Consider the following 19,836-nt stretch of genomic DNA (forward strand, 5'->3'; position numbering starts at 1 on the left):
GCTTCCAGATGAGCGCAGTGGTGTGGTATGTGGTGCTGCAAACACGTCTGCAGAGCCATATACCACACAAGTCAGGTTTTCTCTGTGCTGCAAGGACACACTGTGCATGTGTGCACTGCTCTGTTTTTGTTTTACACAGGTTCTTCTGACCCTCTGGATATTTAGGGGTCAAAAAACACCCAGAAAAAAAAAAAAAAAAAAAGGAGCAGCGCACACTGCTGAAAAGTGGAGCTGGCCTGCCCAGAGCTGTGCTGCAGCTGCCAGACAGGCTTCACCCAGCAGGATCACACGAAGTCCCCAGGACCCCAGGTAAGGCTGCTAGGGCCAGCCCAGTGCTCTCAGCCTCTCCTACTGCCCCCGGGGGAACTTGCCAGACGCCAAAGTGTACGTGGCATGGGTATTCCCCAGGGACCAAACATCTGTACTCATCTGGACATGACCTAAGGTGCAATACTACCCTGCTTCTGCTTGATTTCAGACTAACACAGCTAGTTATGTTTCTCTGCTCATGGATACATAACTAAGGGGAGCTCTCCCCAGTCATTGCCCCCCTGACAAGAGGTACTATCCCAGAAGCCTTACAACAAACTTGTGTGTCAAATTCAGATCCTGCTGTGACATCACCATCAGGCTAGCTGAAAGTAATTATCTTAATGGCTTTATATTTAGACAAGATGCCAATAACTTGATCCCTGTACATGGAAAAAAAATTAATTGACTTTTTTATTGTTAAAAATTATTACTGTGGTGCCATAAATTTATACCAGTCATGGCAGAGTAAAATAAGGAATTACAGTCTGGGAGCAGCAAAGCAAAGGTTGGGAGAATAGTGAACATAAGGGAAAGATGTGAATGGGTTATTCACCAAAAAGAACAAGCTTGGAAAAAGTTTTGGCAGACAGGATTTACAATTATGTGTCAAAGAGGGTACTTGGCAGATAAAAAACAGGACGTGAAACAAATGAAAGTTAAGCAGAATGTAGAAGAGAATTAGTGGCTAGTGAGAGAAGAGATGAAAATGAAGGAAAGTTTAAATATGGCAAGGACATGAGCTTGAACCTGTGCAGTAATAAATAGGAAATCAATAAAGGGATTCAAGAGGAGAAGCAGAAAAACAGAGAACTGAAAATAACAATCAAAACAAAGTGCAACTAATACACAGGCAAGGGTTTTGACACAAGATGTACTAGTCAGGAAAGGGCTATTATTAGGTGGGATAAAGCAAAAAGATTAAGAGACCAGAGACAGAATAAGAACCAATCTGGATGCATAGATAGAAGATCTGGCTGAGTCACAAGAGACCTGGGTTATGTACCTCATTTTGCCACTGACCTGCTATGTGATGTTGGGTAGTTACTTTATTTCTCTGTGCCCCTGTTTCTCCTCCCAACATGTATCCATTTATTTTGCATGTAAAATCTTCCAAGCAGAGACCTCTGTGTGTTTCTACAGTGTCTAGGACAGTCTAGGGTGCTGTAGCCAGGAAGTGTGAGGAGATAAACAGATAAACTCAGGCTCAGGCTTGTCCCTGCCTGGTTGATCTCCCCACCACTTCCCAGCCCCTCTGCAAGGAAATGCATAGTGTATGATATATATAATTTCTTGAAATGGGATGCCACTCAATTCATAAAAGTTATGGAGGTCTCCTCAAATCCAAAAAGGTTGAGAATGACTGGTCTAGTATAAGGGTGTAGGTTGTAGCTGAGTTGGTCTAAGGACAAAAGCAGACAAGGTTCTTTGGGTGAATCTGGTATCTTTTAATAGACCAACTTAAATAGTTGGAAAAAAATGTTTAAGCAAGCTTTCAGTTTCAAAAACCCTTTGTCAGGCTGAGAAAGTTTCAGCAGTTAGTGTGTGCTCTTCCTGGATGGAATGAAAAGCAAAGAAGCCAGAGGCTGGGCTGGTATGCATACAAGATGTGGATATCCAGGCTGGCCTGAGGGCAAACAAAAAAGCGTACTGGCGGTGGAAGCAGGGGGCAGGGACAAAGGAGGAGTACACCTCCCTGACCCAAGCTTGTAGGGATTTGGTAAGGGAGGCTAAAGCAACACTGGAGCTTAGATTAGTTTCTGGGATTAAGGATAACAAAAAAGTCCTTTTTCAAGTATACAGGTGGCAAGAAGAAGTCTTGGGGTAACATTGGACCCCTACGGGGCGGGGCGGGGCAGTTGGTGATGGACGTGCAAGAAAAGGCAGAACTCCTTAACAAGTTCTTTGCCTCCATGTTCCTGTTTGCTGACAACGGGGTGCTCTTGGGTGATAGTGTAGAGAGGCCCAGGAAGGATGCGAGTCCCCCGACTGTTAGTTCAGACTTAATTAAGGATTACCTGGAGGTCTTAGATGTGTTCAAGTCAGCGGGCCTGGATGACCTTCATCCACAGGTGCTGAGGGAATTGGCTGGTGTCATTGCAGAGCCATTGGCACAGCTGTTTGAGGACTCCTGGTGCTCGGGCCAAGTCCCTGAGGACTGGAAAAGGGCCAGAGTGGTCCCTATTTTCAAGAAGGGGAGGAAGGAAGAGCCTGGCAACTACAGGCCAGTCAGCCTCACTTCTATCCTGGGGGAGGTCTTTGAAAAAATTATCAAGGGCCACATTTGTGAGAGCCCTGCAGGGGAAGTGATGTTGAGAGGTAACCAGCATGGGTTCGTGCAAGGCCGATCCTGCCCAACCAACCTGGTCTCTTTCTATGACCAGGTAACAAAGAGCTTACATGGGAAGGAGGAAGTTGATGTCATCTTCTTGGACTTCCAGAAGGCCTTCGACACAGTGCCCCACCCAGTTCTGGTGGGCAAGCTGAGGGACTGCGGCATTGACGAATGCACAGCCACATGGGTGGCAAACTGGCTCCAGAGGTGCACCCAGAGGGTGGTGGTGGATGGATGGGTTGATGTCAACCTGGGAGGGTATGGGCAGCAGAGTCCCCCAGGCCTCGGTCCTGGGGCCAGTGCTGTTCAACATCTTCATTAGCGACCTGGACAAGGGTGCGGAGAGCACTCTGTTCAAGTTTGCTGATGACACCAAGCTGTGTGGTAAAGTGAATACCGGCAGGCAGGGACTGCATCCAGGCAGACTTGGATAGGTTAGAGAAGTGGGAGGATCTGAACAGGATGCAGGTCAACAAAGGACAAGTGCAGGGTGCTGCACCTGGGGAGAGGGAACCAGCATTATGGTTATAGGTTAGGGGCTGACCCTCTCAGCAGCACAGAGGCAAGGAGGGATCTTGGAGTCAGGATTGACTCCAGGATGAATACGAGTCACCAATGCAATGAAGCAATAGGCAGGGCCAACCGCACTCTGTCATGCATCAACAGGGGCATCACTAACAGGTCTTGCTCCCCATCTATGCGGCGCTGGTCAGGCTGCAGCTGGAGTACTGTGTCCAGTTCTGGGCACCGCACTTCAAGAGGGACGTGGACAACCTGGAGGGGGTCCAGAGGAGGGCCACTTGTATGGTTGAGGGCCTCCATGGCCAGCCCTATGAGGAGAGGCTGAGGGACCTGAACCTCTCCGCAAGAGGAGACTGAGGGGGGATCTTGTGGCTGCCTACAACCTTATCAGGGGCCGGCAGCAGGGACTCGGGGAAAGTCTGTTCACCAGGGCCCCCCCTGGAGTCACCAGGAACAATAGCCACAAGCTGAGGGAGGATAGGTTTAGGTTAGATATTAGGAAGAACCACTTCACTGTAAGGGTGGCCAGAGCCTGGAATAGGCTCCCCAGAAACGTGGTGCTCTCACCTTCCCTGGAGATCTTCAAGAGGAGACTGGATAGGCACCTGGCTGGGGTCTTATGACCCCTGCCACCCCCAGTGCTCCTTCCTGCCCATGGCAGGGGGTCGGACTAGATGATCTGTCTAGGTCCCTTCCAACTCATTGATTCTATGAAGACAAGCAGTCAGCGAAGATGTAGACTGAGGAGTCCATGGGTGAGAGACTGGCTGGGTGGGGGGAAGAGAAGGGGGATTAAGAGTGGAGAGGTACCTGGGGAGTCAGATGTCAGACAGGTTATAATGTGTCATAAATCCAATGTCTATATTTAGTCCATGATTTTTAGTATCCAGGAGGTTGATGAAGTGGAGTTCATAGGCTCATCTCTGGGAACTGAGAGAGAGAGTGGTTTTCTTGTGAGAAATATGCCCCCACAGGTAATTGGATATTCCCGTCTTTGATAGGATTTCCGGAGTGCATTCATTCTGTTGAGCAGTTGTGGTTTGGTCTCTCCTACATATTTTCTATCAGGGCATTTAGTACAGTGGATCAAATATATTACATTTCTGGAGGGGCAGTTGTAATATCCAGGAATGCTGGTTGCTCTGTTGTGGGGTATAGTAATTGTGGGGAGGGTGGAGATGTGTTGGCAGGTTTTGCATTTCTTGTCATGGCATGGTCTGGATCAATTGGGTGTGTTCTGGGCCTATGGAAGTTTGCTTCTGGTGATGAGGTTAGCAAGGTTTGGTGCTTGTTTGAAGGCTAGGATGGATGGCTCTGTGAAGATAGGGTCTCTTTGTAGTATGGGTTGCAATTGTTTCAGGATTTTCTGTATGGGTTTGAGGGAGGATTGATATGTCATAACCAGCCGTGTGCGATTTGTGGGGCATTTTCTTCTGTAGTGCAGCAATTCTTCACATGGTATCTGGATGGCTCTTTCAAACATGCAATCTCTCTCTCTGGAGGAGTGTCCTTGTTGGGTGAAAGCCTTTTTAAGATTGGTGAGGTGGCAACCCCGGGTGTTCTCTTCGATACAAATTTGGTGGTATCTCACAGCTTTTTTGGTGTGTTTAGGGCAATTGCTGGTTCTGTGCAGATATGTATGTTGGTCTGTGGGTTTCTTGTATAACATGGTCTGTATTTTATCATTCTGGATACTGATCATTGTGGCTAAAAAGGAGATGTTGGTGCTGGAATATTCTAGAGAAAGTCAGATGGAGGGATGGTGATTGTTGAATTTCTGGTGGAACTCAATCAGAGATTGCAGCTTTTCAGTACAAATGATGTCATTGATATCTTAAGTATAGTAAGGGTTTGATGGTGCAGTTCTTGAGGAAGTCTTCTTCCAGGTGGATCATAAAAAGGTTGGCATACTGTGGGGCCATTTTGGTGCCCATAGCTGTTCCCATCATCTGGAGGAAGTGTTGGCTATTAAAAGTGAAATTGTTATTTGTGAAGATGAAATGTGTAAGATCAGTAATATCTTTGGGTCTGTATTCTGATTTGTAATCTTGTTCCTGTAGATAAGGCAGGCTTGGATGCCATCCTGGTATATAGGCTGGTAACGGCCATGGTGGCTAGGAGGGTGTTGCTGAGAAGGTGGTTTACGTTTTTAAGTTTCTGTAGAAAGTCTGTAGTGTCTTGGACAAAACTTGCTCTGTGGGTGACAAGCAGTTTTACGAATCAACAAAACCTGATATTTCCTCAGATAGGGTCCCATGGTTGGATGTGATAGGTCTGCCAGGGTTCCCTTGTTTGTGGATTTTAGGCAGCATGTAAAAAGTCCCCAGCTTAGGTAGTGGGGGGATCAAGGTCTGTAGTCCTGATGGAAATGATTTGATAGTATTGGTGAGTTTCATGGTGAAAAGGGGAGTGGGATCTTCTTGTACTTCTTTGTAGTAGGTTGGGTCAGGGAGTTGCATGTTGGCTTCCTTTATGTAATCTTCACGGTTTAGGATGACTATGGCTCCTCCTTTATCTGCTGGCTTTATTACTATTTGTTGGTTAGATCTTAGATATTCTACGGCCTTTCTCTCTGGTAGGGAGAGGTTGTTATGGTGGCGTGTGTTGTTATTTCATTGTTCATTCTTTTGAAGCAGTCAATGTAGTGATCAAGGTTAGGGTTTCGTCCACTATGAGGTGTCCAAGCTGATGTTTTTCCTCAGTGGTTGTCAGGGGATGAGTTGTTGTTGGGAGTGGATTCAGTTTGGTCGTGGAAATATTCCTTGAGGCAGTGGTGTTGGAAGAATTCTTCTAGTTCTCCATATTGAAGTATTTTATTAGGGTATTTTTCTGGACAGAAATTTAGGCCTTTAGAAAGGACAGACTTTTCAGTTTTGGTAAGTGTGCGTGTGTATGGCCTAGTATAATGAAGCTAAGAGTTTAGTTAGGGCCTTTACATGCTATTGTTATACATATAAGAGGAGCAAAAAAACGGATATGCCACCAAAATCAAGAGGCTGAAGAGCTGGAATGTCAGCAGAGCTGTCAACGGTGATAGAAAAAGGGAGGTGGAAAATTAAACAACTAGTTATTCCACTGCATCTTTATATCACTACTTGCTAAAAGAAGCTCATCTTGAAATGTATGCTCACTGATGAAAACGATGTGAAAAGACAGAGGGGTCTGTGGAGTGGTACATGTGGGAAACACCCAGAGGCAATGGTTGAAACAATGGGAGACGATCAAGCTGCCAAAGGGAAGAAGAGAATAAGAACATATCAACTGCCATTTACTGAGTCAGACCACAGGTTGATCTTGCCCAACCTCCTGTGTGTCACACAGTGGCAGAGACTGGATGCTAAAAGGGAGAGTGAACTGTGTACAACTAGGGCTTTTATTCCCAGTGTACCTCTCTCACTTGCAGCCTCTAGCATTTAAGGTTTAGGAAATTCTAATTTAGAAGCTGCACCCCTAACTCCCATGCTCAACAGAAAGAGACCATGGACAGAACCTTGAAAGACACGAGCATGTGGGTATGAAGGAAGGATATGAAGCTGCCAATCAATGCATTAAGGAAGCAGCTGACATGACAGAAGGAGAAAAACAGAGAAGCACAGTGGTAGAAGCCAAGAAAGGAAAGGAGACTAAAGTGATCCACTGGAGAAAAGTAAAACAAATAAATGTTTTTTGACCTAGCAAGGAAAATGTCATTAACAGTATTGGTCAAGCCTGTTTAGAATGAAGAAGTTGTCATCAGATAGGAGAGAAACAAGTAAAAGGCACTAGCACTGGGCAGCAAACTCAGATTTTTGGATAGAAAAGGAGGAGATTATGAAAAGATGTTTACAGTTAGAAAAGCAAGTGAACCTTAAGATTGGGGCTAAAAGGCATGCTCACCAGCAAAAAGGAAAAGGAACCACAAATCAACATGCTGAATAGTAATTACTCAGCACGAGGAGTAAACTACTAGAGATCATTCCTTACCTAATTTTGAGAAGAACTTTATGAACATGAATGTATTTTCCATCCACTAGAAATTTCAAGTCCGCAGTTTCAGGGTTGTCAAATTCTTTCTTCAGTGACTGAGCTACTGTTAGGTGGTCATCAGGTTCTAAGACAACAAGCAGACTTAATAAATCACTGACAAATACACAAAATTGTCCCATATATCACTGTTTCTGGCTTTAAGAAAACACATTACTACAAACACTGTTCCACACAGACAAGTCCTCCATTTAAGACCAGTAACAAAACACCTGTGTGTACATCCTAGAGCTTTAGCGCAGGAAATAAAGGCTATCTTATGACAAACTTTGCATAATTATTTGTTCCAAACAAATATTCCCATCCAAAAAAAATGTTCCACACAGAGGGCATGTCTACACATGCACAGTCATTTAGTACTTAAGCAAGTACTACATGGCTGCACAGTAACCAGCATTACTGTGCAGTCCCACTACTGCACATTTATTTTTAGCTGCTACTGCGCATTAGCACTGCTATCATGATTCATGCCTGTTGATGCTATGTCACCATACCAATGAGCTACGGTATAGTAGCTCATTGCTACAGTAACAATGTCTTGTGTAGAGATGCCCAGTATCTCATATATAAATTTCACTACATTGCAGTCATCTTCCTCATGCCCTCAGAAAAATCCCACCAGTTTCAGAAGTTTCATGCTGTATTCTATAGCAAGTATTATACATTATTTTTCTTTGTAACATATTATTTTAACATAAAGTATTTATTTTTCCAAAGTATTTCTCTTTATTTTGTATCAGGTAAATACAATATATGAGGTTCTTCTTAAAAAGAAGTCTCTTTTTAAGTCTTGTTGCCTGAGGGGATTCCATGTCACAGCAGGAATAAAGCAAATAAATAATCAATACATGGAATATACTAACAGCTCAATTTAATATACCAATAGGTAAACAGAAACATAATCTGTTTGCATCTACTAAATATTGTGTGTATACCTACAATATGCATATCCCATACAGATCCATGTATGCAATATACCTATCCCGTACAGATGTGGATGTGTTATTTATACAACAAACTTATGAGATAGCATTGGAAAACTACCCACAAACCTCTCTCTCCTGGACTGCTTCAAATTCTCCAACCCCTAGATAAGCTTTTCTAAGATAACAACTATTCTGCCATAAAATAATTCCCAGTTTCCCCACCAAATTTATCTCTGTTATTGGTCCAAATTTTTTACCCAAGACAGTAACAGCTCTTCTCCATATCAAATATCACAAATGTAAACTCTCCTATTTTGTACTATATAAGAATACAAGTAGGAATGCAGTGTTTTGGAAACAGGAGATTCCTAGGTCACCAAGCAGTTGCTGCTAGGGCTGGAGGGAACTTGCACAAAAAACTTTGATATTGTGATATTTTAACATTTAGAAAAGTTGGATTTTCATTGAGGAAGACCTGTCTCACACACATCTCCATTACTTTTGAATAAGAAATTATTTTAAACTTATACAAGTAAATCCTTTATACCTCCTCATCCTACTGTATATTCAATGCAAACATATATGACAAAGGCATGCATTACTTGCAAAATTATTAAATAAAAGACGGCTTAGTTATTTTTCAGATCTGGCATCTGCTTATGTTTCATTTAAAGACAACTAACTGGCCAGCTGATAAAGATATTACTGGTAAAAGGAAACCTCAACTGCATTGTAAAGACGAAAATCTATGATGCAAATATTGAATGTCATATAACTAATACATTAAGTAGATTTTCACAATATTTCAGAATACCACATACTTGAACTACTCTGCTATTTCCCAATCAACTTGGCCGATAGGCCAAACCACACCTCCAGTATGTTCAATGGAAAGGCCCATGTTTTCTGGAATATTATTATAGTTCAAAATGAGATAGCATGTTATTGTGAAAAAGCACATTGCAAATCCAACTGCATGTCATAAAGACATTAGCAGCTGACCTTCTTTACAGAGCTGATCAGCTAGGTACATAAGGCTATGGAGTCTTAAAGGAAAAAAACAAGAAACTTATTTGGTAGATGGTTTTATTTGGTTAAAGAGGTGGACACAGGGTGACAAGCCAAAAAAAAGATTGTAGGAAGCTGTATTCTCAAAAGGGCTGAAGGGTACAAAATGTGCAACAGTTTAGTCCAGAAAAGAAGGAAGAGTTTGCAACAGTCAAGACATAAAATGATGAGGGCTGAGACAAGGGATCTGGCCTCTGTGCACAAGAGCAAAGGCTGGATTTTAGAAATGCTTTTAGAAATAATGTGGAATATGTAGGTCTAAATGAGAACAGGTGTCATCTTTGTTCTACCTATGTGATCCAATGCTAGAAGATGGTGTCATACATGCTGGTGGTAAAAGTGAACCCTGGGGCCTTAGAAATAGTTTAAGAACAAAGTCTGGGCCATGCCGCATGCAAGGAAAAGGCTAGACATCCACAAAGTTTTCGGGAACACAAGGTAGGAAAATAACTCATCAGTAAAACAGCATGTTTGGAAATCATCATCAGAAAGACAGCAGAGATAAAAAGTATTGTAAGACAGTGTATTAAGAGAAAAAGGAAGGATTAGGGACAGAGCCTTAAAGAAACCCCAAAGAGATGAGTGACCCATCAAGTAATATACTCAAAGAGCAGTTCAAAAGGCAATAGGAGAAGTTTGAGACTACAGAATCACAAAAGTAACAAAGCAGCCAAATGGAATTTTCTGGTATTTTCCAGACTGAAGAATGATATATATGCCTGAGAGAGATTTACTACATACATTATCTATATAAAATATAGAATTTACATATGTAGTAAAATAATGCCTCTTTCAGAAGAGCTGCTTGCTGCTCATTTTCTGTTTTAATATTTAACAACAATGTGGATAAAGAGAAAACAGTTCTCATAGGAAAATAATATAATCTTAGATTCAAAACTACAAATAAATTTTATAAAAAGTTTCATTGGCAATGCTTATATATACACACACATGCAAAAGACTAGCCTATTTAATGTTTAAAATACAAATTTATTTTGCAGTTCAAGGGGAAGAGCATGTATAAAAATGTTGATAAGATACCACATCAGGAATAGCATTTTTCTACGTGAAGTGATTGTTTAAAGATAAGCAATCCATAGAATAAAAGCTCTAAAGAACACATACATTATGGTAATGGCCTCACTGCATTCTCTTGGAATAAGACCAGGGCAGCATTTCCCAAACTCATGATTCCTGGGGCACACTTTTTCCCTGGATTAAAATTAGTGGCACACTTCATTCTTGTACGTGAAGGGGTATACATATGGTTGTTTTTTCTCTTTCAAAAACATATAACATACTCCATTCCCCTGCCAGAGGAAATCATAGTGGTGCTGAGATGTACTGTTAAAAAAATGACATTAAATACATCTTTCTTTAAGCAAAGGATTAGCCTCCATACCAGTAGTTCTCAAACTTTTAGTCTCAAGGCATCCCTCCATAACTTTTTTTAACTTTTTCAGCACCCCAGTTGAAAATCACTCTCAATTCACAAAAGATATAGAACCTTGAAGCTAAAAAAGTTGAGAATCACTGATTTAGCTGGTGCCCCTAAAGGGCAGGGGCCTCACCGTGCTCTGCCCAACTCTTTCCACTGTCTGCCCCCTCCCAGCCTCTGGTCTGTATCTCAGGGGACAAGGGTAGCCCCCACTCCTAAGGCTGCTCTACCAGCAACCACTCCCGTGGCCCCTCCTGCCAGCCCCAGGATGGTGGGAGGAGTTGGAGGGTTCATCTGCCTACTCATCCACTCTGAGCAGAGCATGGAGGAGAAGACAGGTGTGTGTGCGTGTGTTGGGGGGTATAATGGGAGAGACTTCTTGGGGCTAATTTTACAGTGACCCCACCCACCTGTTGTTAATTAATTAATTATCTTAATTAGGCGGGAGGCTGCCCATTTCTTGCCCCGATGCCAGGGGGCGCTAGCTGCAGCTCCGTACCTCCCCTACACTGCAGCCCATTCCTCGCAGATGGCATCCTCTGTTGACAACATCACCAGGCCCACTCTGGGCCCCAGAATCCTACTATTTGAACCCCCACCTGGATCCCTCCATTCAGGCGGCCTACTCCACCTTTATTCTGGCTGCATAGCTCCGAGCTGCTCCCCCTTACGGGTGTGGTCCCCCCGGGACCTTTGGCTATACTGGCCTGGCCTCAACTCCAGGCCAGTTGGAACCTCAGGCCCTCAGCTCTGGGTGTCCCTTGTGGTGGGCCTCTGGCCCTACGACCCTTCTGGTCCTGGCCCCAGTATTGACCAGTTGGGGGATTTCAAGACAGGTTACTGAGTCTATGGCCCCACTCCCTCAGGTTTCTGAGTCTATGGCTCCACCTTCTGGACCCTACAAGGGGGTAACCCACCCGGTTGTCAGAGCTGGGGTTAAGGCACCCTGACCCATCTTTCACCAGGGTGGTAACTGGCCTGCCATTTCCTGGGGGCTCCCGTGCCACTAAGAGCCCTGCCAGGCCACCTACTCCCAGCAGGATGCAGTTTTAGGTTGTGCCCAGGACCAGGAGCCTCCTAGCTATCTCCTATAGCTCCTTCCTTACCTCCAGGATGATATCAGCAACCAGGTGATGTTGCTGCCTGCATCCCAGCAGCAAAAATGCTCTGCTTATATAGGCAGCCCTGAATCTAAAAATGGCTGCTACAATCAGGCACCTGCTGGCTGGGCTCTTAAAGTGGCAGGAACAAACAGTGCCCTGCCACAGAAGGGAAGGGAGGGGAGGGGGAAGCCAGAAGCAGTCTCCAGAGGAGCTGCCACAGGTGCTGCTAGAGTAGCCGGAGCAGTGCTGGGTGCTGGATGAGGGAGGAAAGGGTCTACACAGGCTCGTCTCTTGTTGCCCAATCAGAGAAATGAGACTCAGATGCATCTTTCTGTAATTTTTCTGTTCCACCTAAAGGCAATGGCCCAGATCTGAATATGCAGCGTTAGACTAACTGTACTACACGTAACATCTATGAACAATTAATACAAACATTACAAAGCAAAAGAAACCAGTCCTATGATTCCAATCTTTTTGAGTTCTTAATGGCAATCATCTCTCCTGCTGTTCTTGACAAACTCACTCAGTTCGTATCTACATAGACAATCTACAAACTATTTATCGTGGAGGTATATAACCATGAGGGGCTTAGATTATTTGACAATCTATCTATTAAGGAGGTACAACCATGAGGGGCTCTATACAACTTATCACACAAAGTAGAAATCAGTTGGATTTAAAATTGTCTCTCTCTCTCTCCTTACCCCAACTTGAAGAGAAACAGAAATACTGTTCTTTCATTTAAAGCCTGGGGTTCCAAAAACCTGGAAACTGGATTGCTCCTTCACTTTTGCTCACAAATTTGCAATGCCTATATATTGGCTGCAAGAAGATTTTGGTACTTTATGTTCTATAAAGCAAATTTTCTCTCTTACCTTATCTAGAAAATAAACTTTAACCTATGAACTATGAAAACACAGTTATACAGAAGAATTACCTGAATGGGACTCTAGATTGCTTCAGACCTTTGAAGAAAGGCAACTGAAAGGTTGTTTTTCTTTTACTCTGTTCAGTGGTTTCCAACAATCTGAAAAATAGTTTGCGTCTAGCATTACCCAATATCAAGGAAAAGTTACATAATGGACCTCCCAAACTATGGCACTCTACAATCAAATACTACATTGGCAAGAACCTCAACAGCAACATGCATATGTCATTTGAAGGGGTGCATCAAAGTGCCAAGCTGTAACCTGAACACAGTTCCTCCAGAGAAACAGATTTCCTTTCTGCCAAAGAGATTACAATGCCTCAGGAGGAACAAGCTTGAAGAACTGGGCTTACCTTCAGAGATGTAAGCCTTCTTGGTTAAAAATTCATATCCACTGTAAGATAACTGACTGCCTGATCTTTCTTGGGAAAAAGGAATTGGGACAGGCTCAGGACAACTGTTCTTCTATCTTCACTTTCCCTATATTTCTAGGGTCCTGTAGAAATGTGGGAAAAAGGCATTCATTAGGTTTTTTGCCCAACCAAAGGAGAAAGTATTAAATTGTTCATACTTAAAAGGGTCCAAATTTGGTGCAAGATTTGGAATGTCTCTTCTCTCATCCTGAGGAAATCTGCACAGGCTTTGCAGTTGTTCTTATGCTGAGCAAAAGGATTTTGGAATTCAAAGACCATTTCCTATTTTGACGAACTGCAGACTAAGCTTATGAACCAAGACACCATGGTAAGTCTCTGCCATTAGAAGGCGAGTTTCTGTTCAGTTCAGCAGAATTATTACATTCCTAATCAGAATCTGATATGCAATGTCTTCCTGCTGGTTGGTATAAACCGTTACTGCAGTAATACTGGGCTGGATGAGCACTCAGTGTTTGGTAGCACCATTCTAAGTTCTAGGAAACTGATATGGGCAATCACCTTTTATTTGGTCATTAGGCTGAAGAAGAGAAGATTATCTCCCTACTCTTAGAGAAAAGCACATGATATGATCACTTTCTGGGTACAATCTGTGTTAGATTTCATCCATTAGAATGCTTCAGTACCCTCCACAGTACCAGAGAGAACTTTCAGTAGGTATTCATTCAGGTATGGGAGACACAGACTTCCTAATAAGCTGCTACTGTCAAGAACTTTGAAAACAACAAGGCAGATGTCAAACCACGAGTAAAGTAATGTATCAAAACACTCTACTCTAAATACAAAACTCAGGAACTTAAAAGTCTAGACGTCTCAGCGTTCAACCGAACTATAAAAAGGCAGGCTTCAGTTCTGTACAGGCTTCAAAAAACTTCTGCTAAGAGTCTGGGACTGTTCAGTTGCTTCAGAGATTTTATATTGTTGTCCCCAAGTTCACAAGACAAATAGAGGCCTGCATCCTCTTCCCCATAGCAAAAAGCTTGCCATATGTTACGTTAGGATGACACATTCCTTATTTTCTTCCATTCCCTTGCCTGTGTCCCTGACAGAACAACACTCCCCCCAGTCCTGCAATTCCAAAAGAGCCATGATTATGTGAAGGGAGGGCAACCAGTATACAGACCAGTTATGCCAAAGGCCCCTAGTGCAGCGGGTACATAGAATGACATACCAACCTGCTCTTACAAAGATATCCCCTGCTAGTCCAGGGGCGAAGGAGGGAAAAAGAGACAAAATACACAAGATGCAGACTCACCATCAATGACTAATTTTATAAAGGGGAACAGGGAAAACTTTCCTTTGATCCAGCTTCTGTCAAAACTAAATTCATGAGCCTGACAAATTAATGATGGGGATCAATGGGAGACAGTCCCAAGTTACAGGACTCCATGAAGTTCAGTTGTCTTACACCACCTTTTTCCCTGTTACCCATGTAGAGTATTACCTAATTCAACTCTGATCCTGAAAGGGAGAAGAGTCCACATGGCAGTGGTAGCACATTGAATCGACTCTCACATCTGCTCCACATATCAAAACACCTCCTATTCTGAAGGTAGAACAGATACTGGTGAGAGAGAAGGCAATTTACTTAGAAGATTGCTGGGCACCTGAATCTTCTTACAGCTAGCTGATGATCCATCTATTTATTCATACAGGAAGTTCACTTGAACTCCTCAGGCAGAAATGAAGTATGAAAGGTTGTCACATTCCAAAGCATCATCATTTAAGTGCTTTAGTACCGTGAAGAATATAGACTTAATGATCCAAGCATTTGTCCAGAGTGTGAGACTGTGACTGGATTAACATCCTTAAAAGACACTGTCAGGAGAAAGGAACAGAATAAACTTAGCTGATACAAATGTCTAAGCCAAGGTAATTATAACCCACGCACTGGAGTCCTTTGGACAAAACATAAAACTACTTCCTTTCAATCCAGACCCATTTCCAAATGATATGAAAGGATCTATACTCATGATACTACTAGTGCAGGCTTAAGAGCAGATGCTAAAGAAGAGAATCCAGGCCTCAAGCAGAAGAAAGTTCTGAACTGCCATACTGAAGATGCACTGGGATCAAGAGAACCAAAGATAAATATTTTCTGATGTAAAAACTAAAATTGGCAGTTGCACAGACGATGAATGAATGGCAACTGTCAGTAAAAAGTAGCTACAGCAATTTAAATATGCCAGTACACTCAAATGAACTGGAGACCATTGGATACAAATCAAGAACCTATCTTCCATTATTGAAAGAACCCACATAAAAAGCGCCAATGCTGTCTCACTATAAAGGAAATGGGCTAAAAATTCAAAGCTTTCCTTGTAAAAAGGCCCCTTGATAATGCAGGATGTTCCACTCCTAAAATTTCCAATCCTATGGGTTTGGAAAAAGAAGGAAAATTTAGTCACACCTCATGATTACAACACTAGAACTTTTCTTATCAGAAGATCAACCATCAATGGCAAGAAAGGGAAATTTCTAGATATGTGGACAACCTATTCAAGCAATATTACTTATATAAACCGTGAAACATAACACTATGTACTAGCTAGTGCTAAAAGCAGACACAATGATAAGTAGTAGTAGGCAACCACTGATCCTTCTGGATCATGGTGTATGCATGAGAAGGTACCAGGACCTTTGATGCATATGCCTAGGCAGAAGTATGGAAGAGAGGAAGCTGCCCAGACCTCTCATCCCCACTTTGGACCATTGAGGCAGTATCCAAAGACCAGACATACTCTGGATGTTTGGTGCTTCAATGTGTGTTCAGGAATCAAACCTGGATCTCCCATGTGGCAAACAAGGATGCTACCACTGAACTCAACAGCAAATCAACAATAAGAGACCCTATTGAAAAATATGAGATGCTGTATATTGCACAGCACATATTTTAAACTACTCAACATTTTTAAAAATGTTAACCTATTTTAGCAAAAAAATCCTTCCTGCTTTTCAGCTCATCCAAATGGGAGGACTTTTCCACATTGCAGTCTTGTATGTCTACAAATATTATTATTATTATTTGCTTTCATCTTAATGAAATGAAAGACTGAAAGGCAATCTTCACTGAATAGCCTTCACATCTAAATAACAGTATCTTTTGAAAGAGTGCCATATTCAGTCTGCCTATTGACAGAACTAAGCAAGTTTAAGCAAAGATATTAAATATAGAGCCTATGGGCCAGAGGGAGTCCCAGATAACTTTAATTAAGCCTACTAACTGGAGGAAAATTTTAATCTGGTCAGAAAAAAAATAGTTTCTAGTTTAAATACTTCCTGTAACATAGATGTCTATTTGGTATTCACAGAGGAATCAACACCCCATTGAGTTTTATAAATAAGTTTTAAAATCCTAGCAAAACTACCTATACTAATCATGTAGCCACTAGTATCTCTCCAGTGCTCTTCACAAACAAAATCTCTCAGGAAAACCTTAATGTGGCAGAGAAATATTTTATGTAAAATGTAACTGATGTACCTGTGCGCATATTAATAAGTTGTACCCATTGCCTGAAACTTTTGGTACATTAACATAATTAAAATTTAATCTAAACTAATATTAGCCAATACTAATAAACTTAATAGTATCTAAGCTAAACCCAGAGAATAAATTCAGTTTCCAAAAAGGCCTCACAGAGACCACAGCAAACTTTCTTAACCCAGTCCTACAAATAGAACGCAACTTTACAACAGATGTTCTTAGACCATATTCTAAATAAATGGATTGGACTTTATATTATGACCTATAATATACACTCTGGTTCTGCTGGAACAAATTCCAGAATTGATGACTCTTTGTTTAATCCTCCAGTTCCTTCAAGCCTAGATTTAAGGACTAATGAAAAAGTATTCTACTTCCAACATTAGGAAGTTACACAAGAAAGAGGGGTAATCCAGAAGATAATCAGGCTCTAGGACACATCATATTAAGAAGCAAGTACTAACCTAGTAGAGTAAAATGGAATAAAATTGTAATGTGTTCAGTACAGCTCAAATCATTAAATTAATGAGCTGTAATGATCTATACGAACTCAAGTTTCCAAATAATTTTCCATAGGCAGACCTGAGTCAGCGGTCTCATCCTCCTTGTTTAATCCATACAGGTTAGTAACTTTATTAGCCACTGATATGGACCTCAGCCGCAGAAAGTGAAATCTCAGTTAGGTACAGTATTGATGTTATGTGCTCCCAAGACAGATTCTAGTCTAGATCCAAGGAGCAGCTATTATTAACTAAGTAAATGACACCCAGGAATTAGTCTTCCCGAATAAAAATTTCAATAGCACATGAGTAATTTAGGAGTCCAGGTTCATTTGCAATGAGACTTAGGCTTCTCAGTGTATAGGTCATTTCTGAACCACAGAATCATAGGGTTCAAAGGGATCTCAAATGTCATCTGGTCCAACCTGCAAATCTTGCAAGTGCTTCTGAAAATATTCTCTTTCTCCTTGCTGGTTCTCCCATGCCAGTCACAGAAGGAAAGAAAGTTTCCCCAGTTCTAAAATACAAGTGACTACACTACTACTCTCCATTATCAAGCAGTAACTTTCAGTAGTTATGGAGGTACAGTTATGGATAGGGACATCCAAAACAGACTACTCATACAGTCTCCCCAAACCACTGCAAAGGTTATTTTGATAGAAAAATGTCATACCTGTACAATAGAACAGGCTACTTATTTTAGCACTCACACTCTGCCAGAAAATGTTAATATTTTCACAGTGCCATATTACTATTAAAATTTATACAAAATAGATGATTTAAAATAGACTACAGTTTCCTTACATATACGATTCTTTTTTTGACAGAAAAGATTAAGATGTGACAAGAAAAAAATTAAGCTCACCTACTGATAGAAGACGCCAAGTCACTGCAGGAGTAGCAAAACAAGCAAACACGTCATCTGTACAGGCAAAGTGGGTGAGGTGTGGAAGAATCACAGACTGGCCACGGCACTGGCCCCACATGTATACCTGGCCACTCTGGGTTTTAGCAGCAGAAGTGTGAGCAGAGTGGCAGGCTGCAATCTCTACAACTCTAAATTAACAAGCAGACAAAAAACCCCACTATTATAAGGACAAAGCGCAGGAAAAAAATTTCAGACCTCAAATCTATCTTTGGCATACAATGCATTTGTAGGTATGCATGCATTTCAAGGTGTTGGAATATTTTCTTATACCTAAATGGGGAAATGTTTGCAAAACAAGGAAGGTGATTAAACATAAGGTTGTTCATTATTTGTATCTATTTGGCATCCACATATTCACTTTGAAGACAGTAATTCTGATTTATTCAAGAATATTTTATACTTTGATAAGAGCCACCTCAAGAGTGCAACGATTATAACACTGCTTATACTCTTACTATTGGATTTGATAAATATACATGTATAGATACTTATTACCTCTTTGAGTGACTTATTAGAATACTTTCCAAATGAAGGAACAAGCACCAAGGAAAGCATGAGTGAAAAAAATAGACATCTAAACTAATTTTATTTGTAATAATTAGGGCTGTCAGTTAATCACAGTTAACTTAAGTGATTAAGGTGAAAACAAATTAGTGCACTAATTTTTTAATTGCATTAATCTCACACATCATTTTAACCAGCGGGGTGGACCAGCCGGCCCCACACCTGCCCCAGACTCACCTGCCCATGCTGAGCAGCAGCAGCAGCAGCACCACCTGGGCAGAAGCTGCTACCCAGCACAGGGGAAAAGCAGCCCCTCCCCCTCACTGCTGCTGGACCCTTCTGGGTGCAGCCACCCTGACCCTGCACTAGGGCTGCCCTGTGTCTCCTCTCTACTGCCATCACCGCCATCTCTGTGCCACCCAGTAGAGCAGCAGTGGCAGTGCAGAGGAGCTGCAAGGCAGCCTGGGCATGGGCTCCAGGCAGCAGCAGCAGCAAGAAGAGCCCAGCAGCAGTGAGGGGGCTGACCCGCTTTTCCTCCACGCTGAGCAGCAGCTTCTGCCCTGCTGCTGTCACTTGCTCAGCATATGAAGGTGAGTCTGGAGATGTGGGGCAGGCTGGGGGTGGAGCTGTTCACATGGGGTCCAGCTGGTTTGCTCCAGCTGGAGCAAGTTTGGAGTGGGCATGGGGCAGGCTGAGGGCCGGGCTGGGGCTGTGCGCTATTGGTGGTGGTGGGAAGGAGCTGCAGGCCACAGAGCTCTGGGCTGTTGGGCGGGGGGGGGGGGGGGGGGCACTGACTATTGTTTAACTGTGCAATTAAAATTGTGATTAATTGTGACTGGTTTTTTTTTAAAAAACTTACAATTAATTGCAATTAATTTTTTTAATCGTTTGTCAGCCCTAGTAATAACATACGTTTCACTTACCCTAATGTTTGATTTAAGACTTCAAAACCCTCTTGGTATGGAACTTTATACAAATCACTGTTCTGCAATCTGAAGTTGCTGTTTGGTGGCTTGTTTACTCAATGAAGCTGTATGCACATATTTAGAACCAAATCTCATAGCCTTTCAATGAATTAATATTCTCATTGACATAAGAGAACACGGATTTTGGTAAACAACTAGAGAAGGCAATATATAAGGATCAATATTTTTATTAAAACAAGTTGACATATTTGGACTATAATAGAAACATTTGGAAAAAAAAGTGTTATGTTTTAAGCAAAAAGAGGCCAAACAAACAATGGGTAAACAATAAAAAAAAGAAAAGTAAGAGAAAACAGACCATGCAATAAACTAAAGACTTTTTTCAGAGTGAAAAAACCAGAACAGTACATT

The 19,836-nt window shown here is 42.1% G+C and overlaps 1 protein-coding gene across 2 annotated transcripts in view; it reads right to left on the reverse strand.

The window, feature by feature from the left end:
- Positions 1–19,836, reverse strand: part of LOC149875009 (RCC1 and BTB domain-containing protein 2) — a 71,718-nt gene that overhangs the window by 13,838 nt on the left and 38,044 nt on the right. For both annotated transcript variants that reach the window (XM_090025978.1, XM_090025984.1), the window contains exons 9-10: positions 17,933–18,123; positions 7,130–7,256 (exon numbers count right to left, since the gene is read on the reverse strand). In XM_090025978.1, coding sequence (XP_089882104.1) covers positions 7,130–7,256; positions 17,933–18,123 — 318 coding nt within the window. The remainder of the gene's footprint in view (positions 1–7,129; positions 7,257–17,932; positions 18,124–19,836) is intronic.

The sequence above is a fragment of the Crocodylus siamensis genome, chromosome 1, assembly GCF_052110815.1.
Source record: "Crocodylus siamensis isolate JL-2025a chromosome 1, ASM5211081v1, whole genome shotgun sequence".
Lineage (NCBI taxonomy): Eukaryota > Metazoa > Chordata > Crocodylia > Crocodylidae > Crocodylus > Crocodylus siamensis.